General features: G+C 35.8%; 1 protein-coding gene across 2 annotated transcripts in view; it reads left to right on the top strand.

Annotated features, from left to right (window-relative positions):
• Positions 1-18,921, top strand: part of ZFR (zinc finger RNA binding protein) — an 87,082-nt gene that overhangs the window by 53,897 nt on the left and 14,264 nt on the right. For both annotated transcript variants that reach the window (XM_041748174.1, XM_041748173.1), the window contains 3 exons: positions 1,403-1,544; positions 6,818-6,915; positions 7,781-7,876. In XM_041748174.1, coding sequence (XP_041604108.1) covers positions 1,403-1,544; positions 6,818-6,915; positions 7,781-7,876 — 336 coding nt within the window. The remainder of the gene's footprint in view (positions 1-1,402; positions 1,545-6,817; positions 6,916-7,780; positions 7,877-18,921) is intronic.

The raw sequence follows: 18,921 nt of genomic DNA, 5'->3' as shown, positions 1-18,921 counted from the left end.
TCCAGATACAAAGTTTCTTATTGTGGATAAGTCTTTTAAGTTCTAAGAGCCAGCAGAATTGGCATTGTTGTATCTGTTTCTTATCCCTCTTTTGAGGCAGCTAGGGCAATGGGGTGTGAGATAGGGGGAGAGGAAAATGTTTGAGGACCTTGAGAGAATTATATAGTTTGCTAGAAATACCTCGATCTTAATTGTGATGCTTAGTAAAACTACAAGGCAGGAAATACATCCTAAGGAAATAATCAAGCAGTTAGGCTAAAAGTAAAATACTCTTTCCAAATATACTTATAACTCTATAAGTGGGTTAAAAAAAAAAGAAGAATTAATTCTTCATTTATTTAATAGTATGTACCAGGCACTGGTTTTTTTGTTTGTTTCTTAAGATTTTATTTACTTATTAGAGAGCCATGAGCTGGGGGAGGAGCAGAGGGAGAAGGAGAGAGAGAACCTCAAGAAGACTCCCTGCTGACCTCAGACCCCCCTACCACCACCATTGTGGGGCTCAATCCTTAGGACCCTGAGCTAGGACTGACTGAGCCACCCACGCACCCTAATCAGGCGCTGTTTTAAGGGGCTTATATAGTTAATTCAATTAGTCTTCCAGCAGTTCTTTAGGCAATAATTTCTGTCCCATTTTACAAAAACAGGATAAGAGGAGTTAAATAAGTTGTCTTCATGGCACTAGTAAATAACAGCTGAAATTTGAACTTAGATGCTATAGTGTAAACACTCAATGTAATTTCTGTAGTCTTCACTCGTTCATGGAAATTAGGGCTTATAATACCAACAAATTGTAGTGAATCCTGGTTTTTCTGGATGTTAATCAAGACTTTCTGCTCTCTGATTATAAAGTATAGATCTGTTGATTTCACAGTGTACAGTGAGAATGATTGAATTCAAGTATTTATTGGTTTCATTCAAATTCTGCAAATGTATGAATACTTTACTACCTAGATGCTATTTGGTAGGTACAGTAACAAATACAGCAGTGTTTTCTTCTATCCAAGAATTTGTAATCTAAGAGGGATATATAGAAATAACTCCTCTGATACAAATAATGGTAAATAAGTAGCTCAGCAGAGAATTCTAAAAGGAAAGTAAGAGATTAATGATTTTTGCATTATTGCAAGACTTCTTAGAGGAGTAGTATATTATCTACTCCACATAAAATGGTTGAGGTAGGGGCACCTGGCTGGTTCAGTTGGTAGAGCATGCAAATCTTGATCTTGGGATATTAAGTTTGAGCCCCATGCTGAATATAAAGATTACTTCCAAAAAAACTTTTAAAAATGAATAAATACAGTGCTTGAGGTAGTGAGAAAATGAAAGAGCCATAATGAAACTGCTTTATCTGGTACTGTGAAAGGTCCAACTAATTTTTTTGTACTCTTCCATTATATAGGTCATAAGTCCTGAGAAGTATGACATAAAATGTGCTGTGTCTGAAGCGGCAATAATTTTAAATTCATGTGTGGAACCCAAAATGCAAGTCACTATCACCCTGACATCTCCAATTATTCGAGAAGAGAACATGAGGGAAGGAGGTTGGAAAGCCATTAAACATTCTATTTTTTCTATTACCTTTTTTTTTTCCATTTACCTACTCTTTAAGATGGCATTAAGCCCTAGAAGGCAACATGCTGGCATTACATATGAATTTGATAGATTTGACTTATGCAGCAACCAGTTTTGCTTAAGATCATTTCCCAGAAAGTAAATGCTCTTTTTTAATAATGTACTTTTATATAAAATACACACAGTATTATTGACTTTCTTGATTTTTTTCTTTTCTTGCTAACCTCAGATTTCTGGAAAAAAAGTTCAAAATTATTCTTGCTGACATAGTGGACACATGAAAAAAATTAAAGAAATGTTGGTAGTAAGGGGCCACAAATTTAACTTCTATTAAGAAGTTCTTATTCTTGCCTTGTCTTAAAAAAAGACAAGAGAGTTTCAGAAATAAAATTGGTTAAATACTCGTAATACTTATATTTTAAGAGGCATTGTTATATGTGTAATCATGGATTTGGCTTGTCCTGAGGTAAATATTTCTAGTTCTCTGAGGTTGCTCTTTGGTTTGGAGAGTTTTCATGAATGCAGAGCATCCTAATGCGTGTAGATTGGGGCATTTGATCCCAATATTATTATGCTAGAGATATTAAAAAATAAATGGTGTAGATGTAGTTAGTAAGTTATAGTATAGTTCAGGACTTTTAAACTTACTTTACAATTGTAGAATATGAAATCCTGCTGGTGCCAGCAATGTTGCTTTAGGGACTGTTCTGTAACATTTTCAAAGCTTCAAAAGCTTTTAAGCCAAAAAGCATGGTCAGTGTCTGCCTTACGTTGGTTCTGTTGTTTTATGGGTCAGATAAAATTTACTTTGTTTCCTTTCATGTTGTTTTTGTACATCTTTAACTTGTTGAGTTTGGAGTTATATAGTCTACACTAATATTTCTTTGTGATACAGATAGAGAACAAAATACTGTATATTGAATATTAAAATTATTTTGTCTAAAATAGTATCAGTAGGCTCTTAGTTACTGTCCCTTTAAATTTGTTTTCTTACAGCAAAGCAATTTTTTTAAGGCACTGGGCTTTCCACAACCCAGCAAGATAACACTTTATTTAAAATGTGGTCCTTGGGAGACGTGTCTAATCTTGCATACATCATATATATATATATACACCTTACCAGGACTTGTATGTTGTATAAGCTTTGCATCTTAAAAATAAATGGGTTTTGTATAAAGGATATGAACATGAATTTCCACTCAAGGTCTGGCTGTGGATACTGAGGAAAAAACAGTTCCTGAGTCAATCTGGTCAATTCATATGCAACATATGACTCTTATGATTTGAAAAATAAATCTTCTAATATGATATAAATAAAAGTTGTTATACTTAGGATGAAATTATACTCATATAACCTTTTTAACTATTTCAGGGCACATTTTGTCCAATTATATTTAACCTTAGTTAAATTTGTGCAGTATTGAGTTATTACATTGCAAAAGTCTAAAGTTTCATTTTGCATTTGTAGTAGAGTCTTTGATAACCTATCCCCTCTAAAGGAAACAAAATTATATTTTTGTCTGACCCAGACTTGAGTTAGAATTACTGTTCTGGATTTCATAAAATACTCTGGTGAGAGAAATGATCAGTCCAAAATTGGAAGATTTTACTTCAAGACACTGAGCTGAAAAGTTGGATGTGCAAAAAGTGTAGAAACATTGATAGAGTGTTCCTTGCTGCAGATAACTGCAGTAAACTATGTCTTTAGCTTCATTATGAAGATTGCTTCTTTCTTGCTGCAGAATAACGGTATGTATTCTCTCTCACTGCAGCTCCCAATGCTCTGTGTCTTAAAACCACTTAAAGGCTATAGCTTGCTTTGGGGAGTTAGTACAGGGGGTAAGGAAGGCTTTGCCGGAAGAGCAATTATAAATCTTTAGACTTGCGACTTTCGCTGTGGTAGCCTTTTTAATGGTCCTGTTTAATACCAAAATTTATTTTTCAATTATTTAAAGGAAATTATGAAATTGCCCAAATAACTGTTAAACGCATGACAGATTTACTTTATGGTACTGTGTTTGACAGTTAAATGCTAAGTTAACATTTAATTGACTTGAAGCTTGAAATGTTCGAAATGCTCTAACCCTTGCTACAGAGTCTTTTCTGCAGCAAGTAAGGTATGTGTGTGTTTTTTTCCACCTGTAGCTTATCAGGCCCGGTCCAAAGCCTTCTAGCAGAGGGGATTGATTCCTGTCAGGGGTTGCTGCCAAGACATCGGAAGGATTTTTGACCAAGGTTTTCAAAAGCTCAGTGTCACACCTGCCATTTGATTAAGGAGGGATTTTGGATGCAGAGTCTGGCATTTATTGTCCTTTGTGTGGCTGTTTTGTTTGTTTTGTCTTTGTCTATTCTAGAATTGAGCAGTGTTCACACTAGTTTTTAAATGGTTGTGGGTGGATTATATATTTTACATAACCATGTTAATTTAAATTAATATATTCCCATTAACTTTTAATCATAAAATAGTGTGGACACAGCATGTCTTCTAACTGGTGATTAACCCCTTAAAATTTATGAATTAGATTTATGTAGGGTAAGAATATGCTTTTTTTTTTAAAATAAATTAACTGATTTTTGTTTTGTTAACTGGGTATTAGGCAACGAGTGTGATTTTTGTTTTGTTTTGTTTTTAGTACAATATACCTAAGGGGTTAATCCACTTGAAGTATAAAATGGGTGCAAAAATCCACACTCTAAATTCAACAGAAACTATACTTCTAGCTCTTAATTTGTTTTTAAATTGCAATAGGTGTCTTGGCATCTTTGAAATTGTATCATTAATTAAAATTGTCAAAGTTATAAATGCTTATGTGCAAAAAAAGAAAATTTTTCTTATGTATTGAAGGAAATTATAACATTGTGAAAATAACATTAGAAATTCAGAAACTTTTTTAGAAAGAGATTGCACATTGTCACCTATTTGCATCCTAGCTTTAGCAAATAATGTAAATAAGGGACATAGAAAAAGGGTCCTTCAGCAGTTCTGTAATCCCACTTTGAGGAGTGGTTTTTTTATTTCATTTTATTTCCTTCTTTTGTACTTCCTTAGTAGCTGTGCTTTCCTATATTCCTTTTTCTTATCATGATCAGAATAGCCCCATCTCTTATGCTCAATATGGTTCTGACTTTTAATAGTAGGTCTTGCAGGTTTTGAGATTGTTCACTATTTTTTTTAAAAATCACTAATATTTTGCCTCGATAGTTTTTTTAGTACCCAGACTCTTGTTTCCGTGTTAATTTATAATGTTCTTTGATTATCTGTAAATTACCCTTCTAACGTGTCTTCTGAAAAGTCTGCATCATCTGATTATTTGAGGAGCAAGAACTAAGAATAGAAAGCCCAGCCCAGTGGATAGATTTATCATTTTTAGAATATGCTTATGTTTTATCTACTTAAAATAAGGTCAGGTGTCTTTTAAGATAACTGAATGCTCATGCAAAATATATTCAATTAAATATCTTGCCAAAAGTGGCAATAACTCTAAGATAAAAAAAATCGTCTTTAACTCCCTTTTTATTTTGTCTGCATTATTCATTTGGTACCCTCAATGATTTATTAAATTATATCTTAAATACCCCATAATTTTGGTGCACTTTAGCCAGAAGACTGGTAAATTCAGTAGATTACTCACCTGGTATGTAATTATGCTGTATTTAAAAATTGTTTGTACTATTCAGTCTTTAAGAGCTATTAATTAGATTGACTTAGTTGCTATTTCTAATAGTTTGATTAGCAAGTATGCTGTTACTTTTATACATACTTTAGAGATACATTTACATGAATATATAGCTGGCCATCTATCTGTCATGAATGTAAAGTTAACTTCTTGTCCTAGTTTAAGTTCAGATTTTCTCGTTTAAAGATAGCTCCTTGGGTCCCTGGGTGGCGCAGCGGTTTGGCGCCTGCCTTTGGCCCAGGGTGCGATCCTGGAGACCCGGGATTGAATCCCACGTCGGGCTCCCGGTGCATGGAGCCTGCTCCTCCCTCTGCCTGTGTCTCTGCCTCTCTCTCTCTCTGTGTGTGTGACTATCATAAATAAATAAAAATTAAAAAAAAAAAAAAAAAAAAGATAGCTCCTTTAGGAATGCCTGGGTGGCTCAGCGGTTGAGCATCTGCCTTTGGCCCAGGGCGTAATCCTGGAGTCCCGTGTCAGGCTCCTTGCATGGAGCCTGCTTCTTCCTCTGCCTGGGTTTCTGCCTCTCTCTCTCTATCTCATAAATAAATAAAATATTTTAAAAAAAGCTCCTTTATGTTTTAATACAGTAATCTGATTCAAAATCAGTCATATAGGGCAGCCCCCGTGGCACAGCGGTTTAGCGCCGCCTGCAGCCTGGGGTGTGATCCTGGAGACCCAGGATCAAATCCCACGTCGGGCGCCCCGCATGGAGCCTGCTTCTCTCTCTGCCTGTGTCTCTGCCTCTCTTTCGCTCTCTCTGAATAAATAAATAAATAAATCTTAAATAAATAAATAAATAAATAAATAAATAAATAAATAAATAAAAAATCAGTCATATAACTTTAGGGCATGTGTATTATTATAATTATCATCAAAGCATTCTGCTTACTGCATCTCTTCTTTTTTCTATACTTACCCAGTTTAACCATGTTGGTTCTTATTTCCCTTTTCCACTATACCCAGTTTCTCTCCAATTATCCTTTGGAGTATTATCTGGGAACGTTTTAAAAGAATATTTAAAAAAAAAAAAAGAATATTTCATATTTCCTTAGAGCTAAAACTTCCTTGTAGAAGAGAAAGCATTGACCCTTAGAAATGCCTATTTGGGGCTCTTTTTTTTTTTCCATGATTTATTACTGTATCAATCATTCCATACTTATTATTAGTTCTTTGCTATGTGAGCCCCAGAATAACCTATGACCATTTAGAATACTGAACAAACTCAATAGTTTATCATGAACTCTTATTTATTAAGGTGGATTTTTGTGTTCCCTCTTGTCTTGTCTTTGTGCTGGTGCGCTGTGTCCAGTAATCCTTCCTTTTGATTTTATTTTGGTGGGTAGAGTTTATTTGCAGAAATTATTTATTATATTTCTTAAGAGTCTAAATTCTCCTTTTGATTTTCACATTGGAGTATATAAATTTGCTGAAAATACTGGGTACATTAAAGTGCTGGTAAGCTTGCAAATGGCTCATGTGACACTGATGCTACTTTAAGGAAGTGTCTTGCTCACCTGGTCAAACACCCATTCCTCACTGCATTTTGCCAATTCAATCCATTTTAGATGTAACCTCGGGTATGGTGAAAGACCCACCGGACGTCTTGGACAGGCAAAAATGCCTTGACGCTCTGGCTGCTCTACGCCACGCTAAGTGGTTCCAGGTTCGGAACATCATTTTACTTTTTTCTTGTAGCCTTATGAGAGAGTAGTTCAGTACAACATGTTTAACTGTGTTTAAACATTTCAAAAGATTGCCCAAGCAATACTATTTTAAATTAAATCTCAGAAAATATGTTAATATAGAAAGCTGGCTATGAAGATCTGCATATTGCAGTTACTATTAATTTGACAATAACCTTAGGTTTGGGGGGCTGTTTTGTAGTTTGGGTTTTTTTATTTTTATTTTTAGTGGCTATTTTAAAGTTTACTTGTTCAGGAACATCACATGTTTGTGTATATATATTATATTCCATAAGGCTGCAGATTAACTTTTGCTTTAAATAATGGAATATGTGTTTAAAGCTTTGTGTATAGTTTTAAGATTTTTTCCCCTCTTTCTCTAAGTTAATAAGTGTAGGGAGTGAAAGGTGAGGAAGCAGCTGTTTGGTTTAGTGACTTTGCAGTCATGCAAAGGCACAGAAGGGAAACCAAACAGATTTCCTTAACCTTTCAGTCCCTAGACAAACTTTTTAGCTCTTTACTTTTTCTTTTATTTCTAATGTAGGCAGATTTTTTTTTAAGTTTACTGTTTTAAATGAACATAGGTCAAGGTTCACAGGGGATCAAGAAATATTATTCTTGTATAATCTGTTTACTTTGACCTAAAATACCAGCTTTTAAATACTAACCCTGGCATAAAATACTGCTGTAAATGGCAGCTCATTGAATCTAATTTTAAGTGTGGTTATTTTTGTTTTATTTTTATCTGAGCTTCCATTGAACAGTGGTATTTTAACTTTTCTTCATCAAGGGATATTTTCAATATTTCTAAGGTTAATTCACCTGGGTTTTTGTGTTGCTCTCAAGGCTAGAGCTAATGGTCTGCAGTCCTGTGTGATTATCATACGTATTCTCCGGGACCTCTGTCAGCGAGTTCCAACATGGTCTGATTTTCCAAGCTGGGTAAGTAGTATGTAATTTTTATGGAGTGAAAAATAAACGTTTAGGAAATACTTGCACAGTTTTTATAATCTCCTCTTACATTGAATTATCAATTTTATTTTCATTTTTTAAATACGGTTTCTTTCCTCATTTAGTGGGGGTCATAGTCTTGTCTAATTTTCTGAGGTTGTACTATTTAAAGAATTGCACCTGATGTTTCTTTTTGTCTTTATTTTCTAAAATAACAGCCGTCATTAGTTGGCTTTTACTTATGTAAAAGTATAAAGACTAAAAATAAGCTATTAATCTCCCTTTTCAGGGTTCTTTTGACAATTTTTTAAAATAATGTGTAGGGGTGCCTGGGTGGCTCAGTTAGATTAAGCATCTAACTTGGGCTCAGGTCATGATCTCAGGATCCTGGTAAGGAGTCCCTCATTGGGCTTCCCACTGAGTAAGGAGTCTGCTTCTCCTTCTCTCTCTTTCCCCATGCACGCACTTTGTCCCTCTCAAATAAATAAATATTTATTTTAGAAAAATAATGTGTAAAAGTTTAAAATTTCAAGAATTCAGAAAGATAGATTGTGAAATAAAATATGAAGAAGAAAAAATGTGCAAAGTTAGGAATGTCTTTTTTTTTTTTTTTTTTTTATTTATTTATGATAGAGAGAGAGAGAGAGAGAGAGGGGCAGAGACATAAGCAGAGGGAGAAGCAGGCTCCATGCACTGGGAGCCCGACGTGGGATTCGATCCTGGGTCTCCAGGATCGCGCCCTGGACCAAAGGCAGGCGCTAAACCGCTGCGCCACCCAGGGATCCCCAAAGTTAGGAATTTCAAATAATGCAGAAAGGCACCAAAAAGTGAAAGTCTTCTCATTTAATTGCAAATTATCTTTAACAGTTTGTTGTGATTACTTCCAGGATAAAAGTGCATTCATATACACCATATATGTTCTTATTTGCATATATGTGCTAGTATCTCTTTCATGTTTGAGCACTTTTGTTTCCTGAATAGCAAGAATTCAGATAGAGCAGGCATTTATTTAAAAATATAGGGGAGGGGACACCTGGGTGGCTCAGTGGTTGAGCATCTGCCTTAGGCTCGGAGCATGATCCTGGAGTCCTGGGATCAAGTCCCACATCGGGCTCCCTGCATGGAGCCTGCTTCTCCCTCTGCCTATGTCTCTGCTTCCCTCTCTCTCTCTCTCTCTCTCTCTCTCTCTCTCTCTCTGTCTCTTATGAATAAATAAATACAATCTAAAAAATAAAAAAAATAGGGAATCCCTGGGTGGCTCAGCAGTTCAGTGCCTGCCTTCGGCCCAGGGCGTAATCCTGGAGTCCCGGGATTGAGTCCTACATCAGGCCTCCTGCATGGAGTCTGCTTCTCCTTCTGCCTGTGTCTCTGCCCCGCCCCCCCCTTTCTCTCTCTCTCTGTCTCTCATGAATAAATAAATAAAATCTTTTAAAAAAATAAAAATATAAATGAGTGATGCCTGGGTGGCTCAGTGGTTAAGCGTCTGCCTTCAGCTCAGGGTGTGATCCTAGAGTCCCAGGATCGAGTCCCGCATCAGCCTCCCTTCATGGAGCCTGCTTCTCCCTCTGCCTCTCTCTCTCTCTCTCTCTCTCCCTCTGTCTCTCATGAATTAAATAAATGGAATCTTTAAAAATTAAAAAACAAAATAAAAATATAATTGAGCCTATTGATTTCAGAGTTGGGTTAGTGAGAATTGAATAGCCAGGTTACTTTAATTCTTTAATTCTTTAATTTTCTTTACTTTAATTCTTTAATTTTTTTCTGAACACAGGGTTGTTCAAGCTATTTAGATTATTTGCATTTTCCTTAACAAAATACATCTTGGAGTTCTTAGAGAAGGGCATAGTCAAATCTACCCTATTTGCATTGACTACATAGCATTCCCTTTGTGTGGATGGGCCATAATTTATCTTACTGGTATCCATTTGATGGACATTTTGGTTTGCAGTTATTTTTCCATTAAATCTTCATTATACTATTGTCAGCCTTTTGTGAGTATTATAATTCATGTAATAAATTGGTAGGGCTGGAATTCCAAGATCAAAAACCATGTGCTAATTATTTATCAGAAAATTGGATCATTGAAAAACATCCAAAAACTATTGATCATTTCCTTCACATCCTCACTAACTCTGGAATATCATCACACTCCTTACCAATATAGTAAATATAAAATTGTCTCTTTAATTTACATTTCTTTAATTAATTGTTGGCATTTAGAATTATTTTTCTCTTAACTACCAGTTCCTTTGTTACTCAACATTTTCTTAATTAACTCTTTTTATAAGAAATTAGTCTTTACCTGTAACAAAAATGTTTTCCAGTTTTCATCTGCTTTTTAGCTATATGATGATTTTCACTATATCAGAGTTTTAATATTTTTATAAAATCTAATCTATTAATCTTTTATGACTTCTGGGTTTTCTATTCTACTTAAAAAAATTATCGGGGATCCCTGGGTGGCTCAGCGGTTTAGCGCCGCCTTCAGCTTAGGGCGTTATCCTGGAGCCCCTGGATTGAGTCCCATGTCGGGCTCCGGGCATGGAGCCTGCTTCTCCCTCTGCCTGTGTCTCTGCCTGTTTCTCTCTGTGTCTTTCATGAATAAATAAATGAAATCTTAAAAAAATAAAAAAAATTTTCTCTGCATAACAAAAGCTTTGAGAAGGCTATATTCCAACTTATAATAGCATTTGTCTCTGAGGAGTAGGAGAAAGGATTATGATTAGAGATCTGTAATGTTTAGTTTTTACAAGGACAAAATATCTATACATTACTTGTATAATCTTTTTTAAAAGATTTTATTTATTCATGAGAGACACAGAAAGAGAGGCAGAGACATAGGCTAAGGGAGAAGCAGGCACCATGCGGGGAGCCTGACGTGGGACTCGATACCGGGTCTTCAGGATCATGCCCTGGGCTACAGGTGGCACTAAACCGCTGCACCACTGGGGCTGCCCACGAAGCTTCAGTTTTAAATTTCTGATTGTCCTAGTCATCACATTCATCCCTCTGTATTCTTTGCCTCTCTTTAAGCACCATCTTGCACAAAGAATATTTTGGCTTTTAAATAGTACTACACTGAATTAATAGATTCATTTGGGGAATTATTATCACTTTTGTAGTATTGACTCTTTTTAGCAGAGAGCAGGATGTCCTGCTTACTGAAGTTAATATAATGTACCTGCCTAGGTATGAATATATTCTGTGCATGTTAAGTTTTGGTTTTGGTTGTTTGTATCTAGATATTTTATCTTCTAGAGCCTTTTTCCCCCTTCACATCTATTTTCTGGTTATTGTTTGCATATATAAAAACTATTAATTTTGGGTATTAATTTTGCAGTCTACTACCTGACTGCATTCACATTGATGACCTGACTGTATTAAGTGTTTTATGTCCAAAACAAAACAAACTGCAACAAAACAAAGAACAAATTATAGGAAACAGAACAGAAATGGAAACAACAGAATTAGCAGATTTTAATGCATTTAATCCATGGGTCAATGAAGTAGACAAAAAATCTGTGAGGAAAAAATATCGAAGATATGAACAAAATGATTAAGCTGAACTAAGAGGTGTATGTTGAGTGTTATACCTTGAGAACACCTCTTTAAGGTGCCCACAGGAAAAAAATAAAATGCCCAAAGATTATAAAAACTGTACAGATCAGACTACAAAGAGAAACTTTAATTGTATTATAAACAGAATACATTTATCAGATTACAGTGTGTTAAAACTAGAAATTATTTACAAAAACAAGAGCAACTCTGCTTTGATTCACAAAGAATTTAAAAATTCCCTCAAGGGGGCCTGGGTGGCTCAGTCAGTTAAGCTTCTGACTCTGGATCTTGGCTCAGGTCATGTTCTCAAGGTCATGGGATCTAGCCCTGCCTTGGGCTCTGTGCTCAGCAGGGAGGTCTGTTTGAGATTCTCTCTCCCTCCACATCCAGCTCTGTGCACGTGTGCTCTCTTTCTTTCTCTCTCTAAAATTAATTAATTAATTTAACCCCCTCCCTGCCCCAAACCAAAAAAGAAGACTGTACTTGTCTTGATGAGCACTGAGTGAGGTATGGAATTGTTATATCACTATATTGGAATTAAAATAAAGAACGAAAAAAAAAAAGAACGAATGAAACAAGTATCCAACTCAAAAATTGTGTGAAAGAATAAACTTCAAGGAAAACAGAAAATTAGAGATGAAATTAGAATTAAATAGGAAAATGGTAGATCTGGCAGATAAATCCAAGGAGTTGATTCTTTGGGGAAAGGAAAAAATAATATGAAAAGGAAACCAAACCCACTGCCTAAGATAGTACTAGGAGCATTTTAAAATGTCAAAATACTGACATTCTGGTGTATTTTAAACAATCAAAAAACAAACAAACAAACAAAAAAAAAACCCAAAACCAAAACCAAAAAACAGTGTTAAACTATGTACATGATTTCAAAGATCAGCCACCAGCTTCATTTTCCCTCCTCAACTTACTTATCTCTCTGTGTCTTTCATGAATAAATAAATGAAATCTTAAAAAAATAAAAATTTTCCTTGTATTTCAGGTTTCTTCTAAAGCTTTTTTCCCCCCATCAAATTATATTTTCCACAAGTGCATATATATAAATTCCATCATTGTGAATTTGAATGCTTAGTAATATATTTACCTTCTATATTCATATTCTCTAAGATTGTCTAATGTTCGATATTTAAATGGTTCAGAGCCAACCACTGGGGCTTTTCCTTTTCATTTCCTGATTGTTTTTTATTGTTGAATAGTTTTTATCAGTGCTTAAGTTTTTTGAATTTCTGTCATGTTTGAGAAGCTCTGCCAACTGTCATTGCTTTCATAAGAAATACATTGTTAGGGATCCCTGGGTGGCTCAGCAGTTTAGCGCCGTCTTGGGCCTGGGGTGTGATCCTGGAGACCCGAGATCGATCAAGTCCCACATCGAGCTCCCTCCATGGAGCCTGCTTCTCCCTCTGCCTGTGTCTCTGCTGCTCTCTCTTTGTGTCTCTCATGAATAAATAAATAAAAATTAAAAAAAATAAATCCTTTCAGAACAGTTTTTTTCATTTTATTCTTTATTTATTTTTAAAGATTTTATTTATTTATTCATGAGAGACACAGGCAGAGGGAGAATCAGGCTCCATGCAAAAACAGCTCAATGTGGGACTCGACCCTGGGACTTCAGGATCACTTTCTGAGCTGAAGGCAGATGCTCAACTCCTGAGCCACCCAGGCATCCCCAGAACAGATTTTTTAATTTATTTTTTTAATAGACATTATTTTTTAGAGAAATTTTTGGATCTTCTCTCTCACATGCATACCCTCCCATCAACATTCCTCACTGGAGAGGTACATTTGTTACAAGCAGTGAACCTAGATCACATATCATTATCACTCAAAGTCCATAGAGAATTCTAGATTTTCATTTTTTTTTTTAGGAGTTTATTTATTCATGAGAGACAAGAGGAGTAGCAGAGACACAGCAGAGGGAAAAGCAGGCTCCATGGGAGGACTCGATACCGGGTCTTCAGGATCATGCCCTGGGCTACAGGTGGCGCACTAAACCGCTGCACCACTGGGCTGCCCACTAAGCTTCTGTTTTAAATTCTGATTGTCCTAGTCATCACATTTCATCCTCTGTATCGTTGCCTCTCTTTAGCACATTCTTGCACAAAGAATATTTTGGCTTTTAATTGTACCACTGATTATAGTCATTTGGGGTATTATTACATTTTGTGTATTGATCTTTTTAGCAGAGGCAGGATGTTGCTTATGAAGTTAATCTAATGTACCTGCCTAGGTATGAATAATTCTGTGCATGTTAAGTTTTGGTTTGTGGTTGTTTGTTATCATAGCATATTTATCCTTCTAGAGCCTTTTTCCCCCTTCACATCTATTTTCTGGTTATTGTTTGCATATATAAAAACTATTAATTTTGGGTATTAATTTTGCAGTCTACTACCTGACTGCATTCACATTGATGACCTGACTGTATTAAGTGTTTTATGTCCAAAACAAAACAAACTGCAACAAAACAAAGAACAAATTATAGGAAACAGAACAGAAATGGAAACAACAGAATTAGCAGATTTTAATGCATTTAATCCATGGGTCAATGAAGTAGACAAAAAATCTGTGAGGAAAAAATATCGAAGATATGAACAAAATGATTAAGCTGAACTAAGAGGTGTATGTTGAGTGTTATACCTTGAGAACACCTCTTTAAGGTGCCCACAGGAAAAAAATAAAATGCCCAAAGATTATAAAAACTGTACAGATCAGACTACAAAGAGAAACTTTAATTGTATTATAAACAGAATACATTTATCAGATTACAGTGTGTTAAAACTAGAAATTATTTACAAAAACAAGAGCAACTCTGCTTTGATTCACAAAGAATTTAAAAATTCCCTCAAGGGGGCCTGGGTGGCTCAGTCAGTTAAGCTTCTGACTCTGGATCTTGGCTCAGGTCATGTTCTCAAGGTCATGGGATCTAGCCCTGCCTTGGGCTCTGTGCTCAGCAGGGAGGTCTGTTTGAGATTCTCTCTCCCTCCACATCCAGCTCTGTGCACGTGTGCTCTCTTTCTTTCTCTCTCTAAAATTAATTAATTAATTTAACCCCCTCCCTGCCCCAAACCAAAAAGAAGACTGTACTTGTCTTGATGAGCACTGAGTGAGGTATGGAATTGTTATATCACTATATTGGAATTAAAATAAAGAACGAAAAAAAAAAAGAACGAATGAAACAAGTATCCAACTCAAAAATTGTGTGAAAGAATAAACTTCAAGGAAAACAGAAAATTAGAGATGAAATTAGAATTAAATAGGAAAATGGTAGATCTGGCAGATAAATCCAAGGAGTTGATTCTTTGGGGAAAGGAAAAAATAATATGAAAAGGAAACCAAACCCACTGCCTAAGATAGTACTAGGAGCATTTTAAAATGTCAAAATACTGACATTCTGGTGTATTTTAAACAATCAAAAAACAAACAAACAAACAAAAAAAAACCCAAAACCAAAACCAAAAAACAGTGTTAAACTATGTACATGATTTCAAAGATCAGCCACCAGCTTCATTTTCCCTCCTCAACTTACTTATCTCTCTGTGTCTTTCATGAATAAATAAATGAAATCTTAAAAAAATAAAAATTTTCCTTGTATTTCAGGTTTCTTCTAAAGCTTTTTTCCCCCCATCAAATTATATTTTCCACAAGTGCGTATATATAAATTCCATCATTGTGAATTTGAATGCTTAGTAATATATTTACCTTCTATATTCATATTCTCTAAGATTGTCTAATGTTCGATATTTAAATGGTTCAGAGCCAACCACTGGGGCTTTTCCTTTTCATTTCCTGATTGTTTTTTATTGTTGAATAGTTTTTATCAGTGCTTAAGTTTTTTGAATTTCTGTCATGTTTGAGAAGCTCTGCCAACTGTCATTGCTTTCATAAGAAATACATTGTTAGGGATCCCTGGGTGGCTCAGCAGTTTAGCGCCGTCTTGGGCCTGGGGTGTGATCCTGGAGACCCGAGATCGATCAAGTCCCACATCGAGCTCCCTCCATGGAGCCTGCTTCTCCCTCTGCCTGTGTCTCTGCTGCTCTCTCTTTGTGTCTCTCATGAATAAATAAATAAAAATTAAAAAAAATAAATCCTTTCAGAACAGTTTTTTTCATTTTATTCTTTATTTATTTTTAAAGATTTTATTTATTTATTCATGAGAGACACAGGCAGAGGGAGAATCAGGCTCCATGCAAAAACAGCTCAATGTGGGACTCGACCCTGGGACTTCAGGATCACTTTCTGAGCTGAAGGCAGATGCTCAACTCCTGAGCCACCCAGGCATCCCCAGAACAGATTTTTTAATTTATTTTTTTAATAGACATTATTTTTTAGAGAAATTTTTGGATCTTCTCTCTCACATGCATACCCTCCCATCAACATTCCTCACTGGAGAGGTACATTTGTTACAAGCAGTGAACCTAGATCACATATCATTATCACTCAAAGTCCATAGAGAATTCTAGATTTTTCATTTTTTTTTTTTAGGAGTTTATTTATTCATGAGAGACAAGAGGGGTGGGCAGAGACACAGGCAGAGGGAAAAGCAGGCTCCATACAGGACTAAATCCTGAGCCTCCAGGATCAGGCCCTGGGCTAAGGTGGCGCTAAACCGCTGAGCCACCTGGGCTGCCCAATCCATGCCTTTTTAAATTCCTCTCCTTTTTCTTCCTTTGTGAGCTCTGCTTTGAGTATTGTTTATTAGAAAAATGTATGGATTTGCTGTATCTAGCCTTGTTGCAGCTATAGGCCGTGCTCCTACATCTTGATTGAATGTGCTATGCTACTCTGTGCGGTAGATTCCATTGGCATACCTTCAGGCTTTGGTTTTCAAACCCAGAGTGGCCACCTAGAGCCTTTGCCTATGCAGAATCTGCTACCTTTTTTCCAGTTCACCATCCACTTTTTTTTTTTTTTTTTTTTTCCACCATCCACTTTTAGGAACAACTTCTGTTTTCCTGAGCCAACAAAGTTTTTGGATTTGTGAAGCCACTTTGGGACAGTTGTGTTGAGAGTTCACAGTCCTCCGTGATAATATATTTTCCCTACCACTTCCTCCTTTGGCATATTTTACCTTACTTATTTTTCTTTTACCTACATGTTAGCCAGATGTCTGTTTAGAGATAATTAGATGTGAATAATTAGGACTCTCTTGTTCTTTCTTCCCTCCAGTTCACCATCCACTTTTTTTTTTTTTTCCCCCTTCACATCTATTTTCCTGGTTATTGTTTGCATATATAAAACTATTAATTTTGGGTTGTAAATATTGCAGTCTACTACCTGACTGCATTCACATTGATGACCTGACTGTATTAAGTGTTTTATGTCCAAAACCAAACAAAAAACAGTGTTAAACTATGTACATGATTTCAAAGATCAGCCACCAGCTTCATTTTCCCTCCTCAACTTACTTATCTCTCTGTGTCTTTCATGAATAAATAAAATAAAATAAAAAAGAAAATAGAATTCATAAGTGGTGGGTTAGGGAGGGTGCAAATATTTAAGAACAATTTTTTTAAAAATACACCAAAGATTTATGCAATCCTGCCAGCACTGGATGAAATTCTGGGCCACAAGTATGCACACTCTTTTGCAGCTGCTCCTGTGATACCAGAACCTTTCATTTTGCCTTTATTGTGTACTATGACCCTTGCATTATCTTCAGAACACGATTACATTTTTGCTTTAGGTGTGTTGTAACATATTTCTTGATCCTGTGTTGGGACAAGAGACCATGAAATTTGGCTTTATACTGTCAGTTTAAGCAGAAAGTAATGTTTCTTGATTTTCATAAAAGAAATGTGAAAGTCTTATGATCTTTATTATCTTCAGTTTTATTTAGCATTCAGATTATTTCCTTTGATTAAAAAAATGCAGGTAGATTTCTTGTCAGATTGGTCTGACACCAGAATTACTATGTAGTATCTAAACCTCCTTTGGAATGGTATGCCTGCTATAATTTACAAAGGGCATATACTTAGTTTATTTAATGTTTATTGTTTTATTTCTTTTTTTTTTTTCTTTTAAAGATTTTTTATTTATTCGTAGAGACACAGCTAGAGAGAGAGGCAGAGACACAGGCAGAGGGAGAAGCAGGCACCATGCAGGGAGCCCAACGCGGCACTCAATCCCGGGTCTCCAGGATCACGCCCCGGGCTGCAGGTGGCGCTAAACCGCTGCGCCACCGGGGCTGCCCTATTATGTTCTTATTTCTGAACAATATAGATGAGGGTGAGGAATATTTTACAAAGAAGAATGATCTGTCACAACATGGATGAACCTCCAAAACCTTAAGTAAATAAAGAAAGCTAGGCACAAAAGGTCATTATAGGATTACATTTGTGTGAAATATCCAGAATAAACAAATTCGTACATACAGAATGCAAATTGGTGGATTGCCAGAGGCTTGGGGGAAAGAGGGAATGGGAGAAATTACCTAATGAGTTAAGGGGTTTTACTCTGGAATTAGGGCAGTGTTTTGAATTAGATAGAGGTGGTCGTTGCACAACATAATGAATATAGTGAATGCCACTGAATTATTCACCTTAAAGTACTTAATTTTATGTTATATGAATTGTACCTCACTTTTTAAAAAAAGAATGATCTGTCAAATGTAAAAGGACAGTTTTTAAAGAAGTACCTGAGAGAACTGCCATAATTCTACTCCGTGCTCAAATAGCTGTTGAAATATGTGATTCAGTATTCCTGTGTATTTTGTTGGGGTTTTTTGTTTTCAAGAATATAAGTATTTTGGATTTTAATGGTGGCTTGTAGTAAAGGAGTTCCCATCTGTCACTTTTTTTTGTTGGTGGTAATAATCTCTGTACCCCAACATGGGGCTCAAACTCAAGATGCTGAGATGAAGGGTTGTGTGCTCTACTGACTGAGCCAGCCAGGGGCGCCCTGTCTGTTGCTTTTAGTACCAGTGAAGAGTTTTTAAATGATTGGACACTGGCATTCAGAACTAACAACTATTGTCTTACCTTGAAAAGAATCCACAAATTATACCTGAAGTATATCATTTCACTCACTTTAGCTTAAAAACAATAGTGTAACACTGAGCTACCCCCAACAGAAAACGTCTACTTAAAAGTACATGTACCTCTGAATCTTTTTCCCACAAGATGTGACACTTTTTACCAAGAATTGTTGAGTATGAAATAAGGTGCTATGCATAAATATTTATATATAAATGTAATACAAAAATAGAACATCCTACACATGGATTTAGGAATGGAAGTGTGTCATGCATGTATCAATATTAACCTATGTCAACTGGAATATAGAAATGGTTTTTGTGTATACAGTTGCTTGTTGTAATGGTATTCATAAAATATTATTAATACAAACATCTTCATCTGTAAAATGAGAATAATGTGCACCTGGGTGGCTCAGTGGTTGAGTGTCTCTGCCTTTGGCTCAGGTTGTGATCCCAGGGTCCTGGGATTGAGTCCTGCATGGGGCTTCCCACA

The sequence above is a fragment of the Vulpes lagopus genome, chromosome 3, assembly GCF_018345385.1.
Source record: "Vulpes lagopus strain Blue_001 chromosome 3, ASM1834538v1, whole genome shotgun sequence".
In the NCBI taxonomy this organism is placed as follows: Eukaryota; Metazoa; Chordata; class Mammalia; order Carnivora; family Canidae; genus Vulpes; species Vulpes lagopus.
The sequence above is the reverse complement of the archived record's forward strand: the minus strand, read 5'-3'. Positions and strand labels throughout refer to the sequence as shown.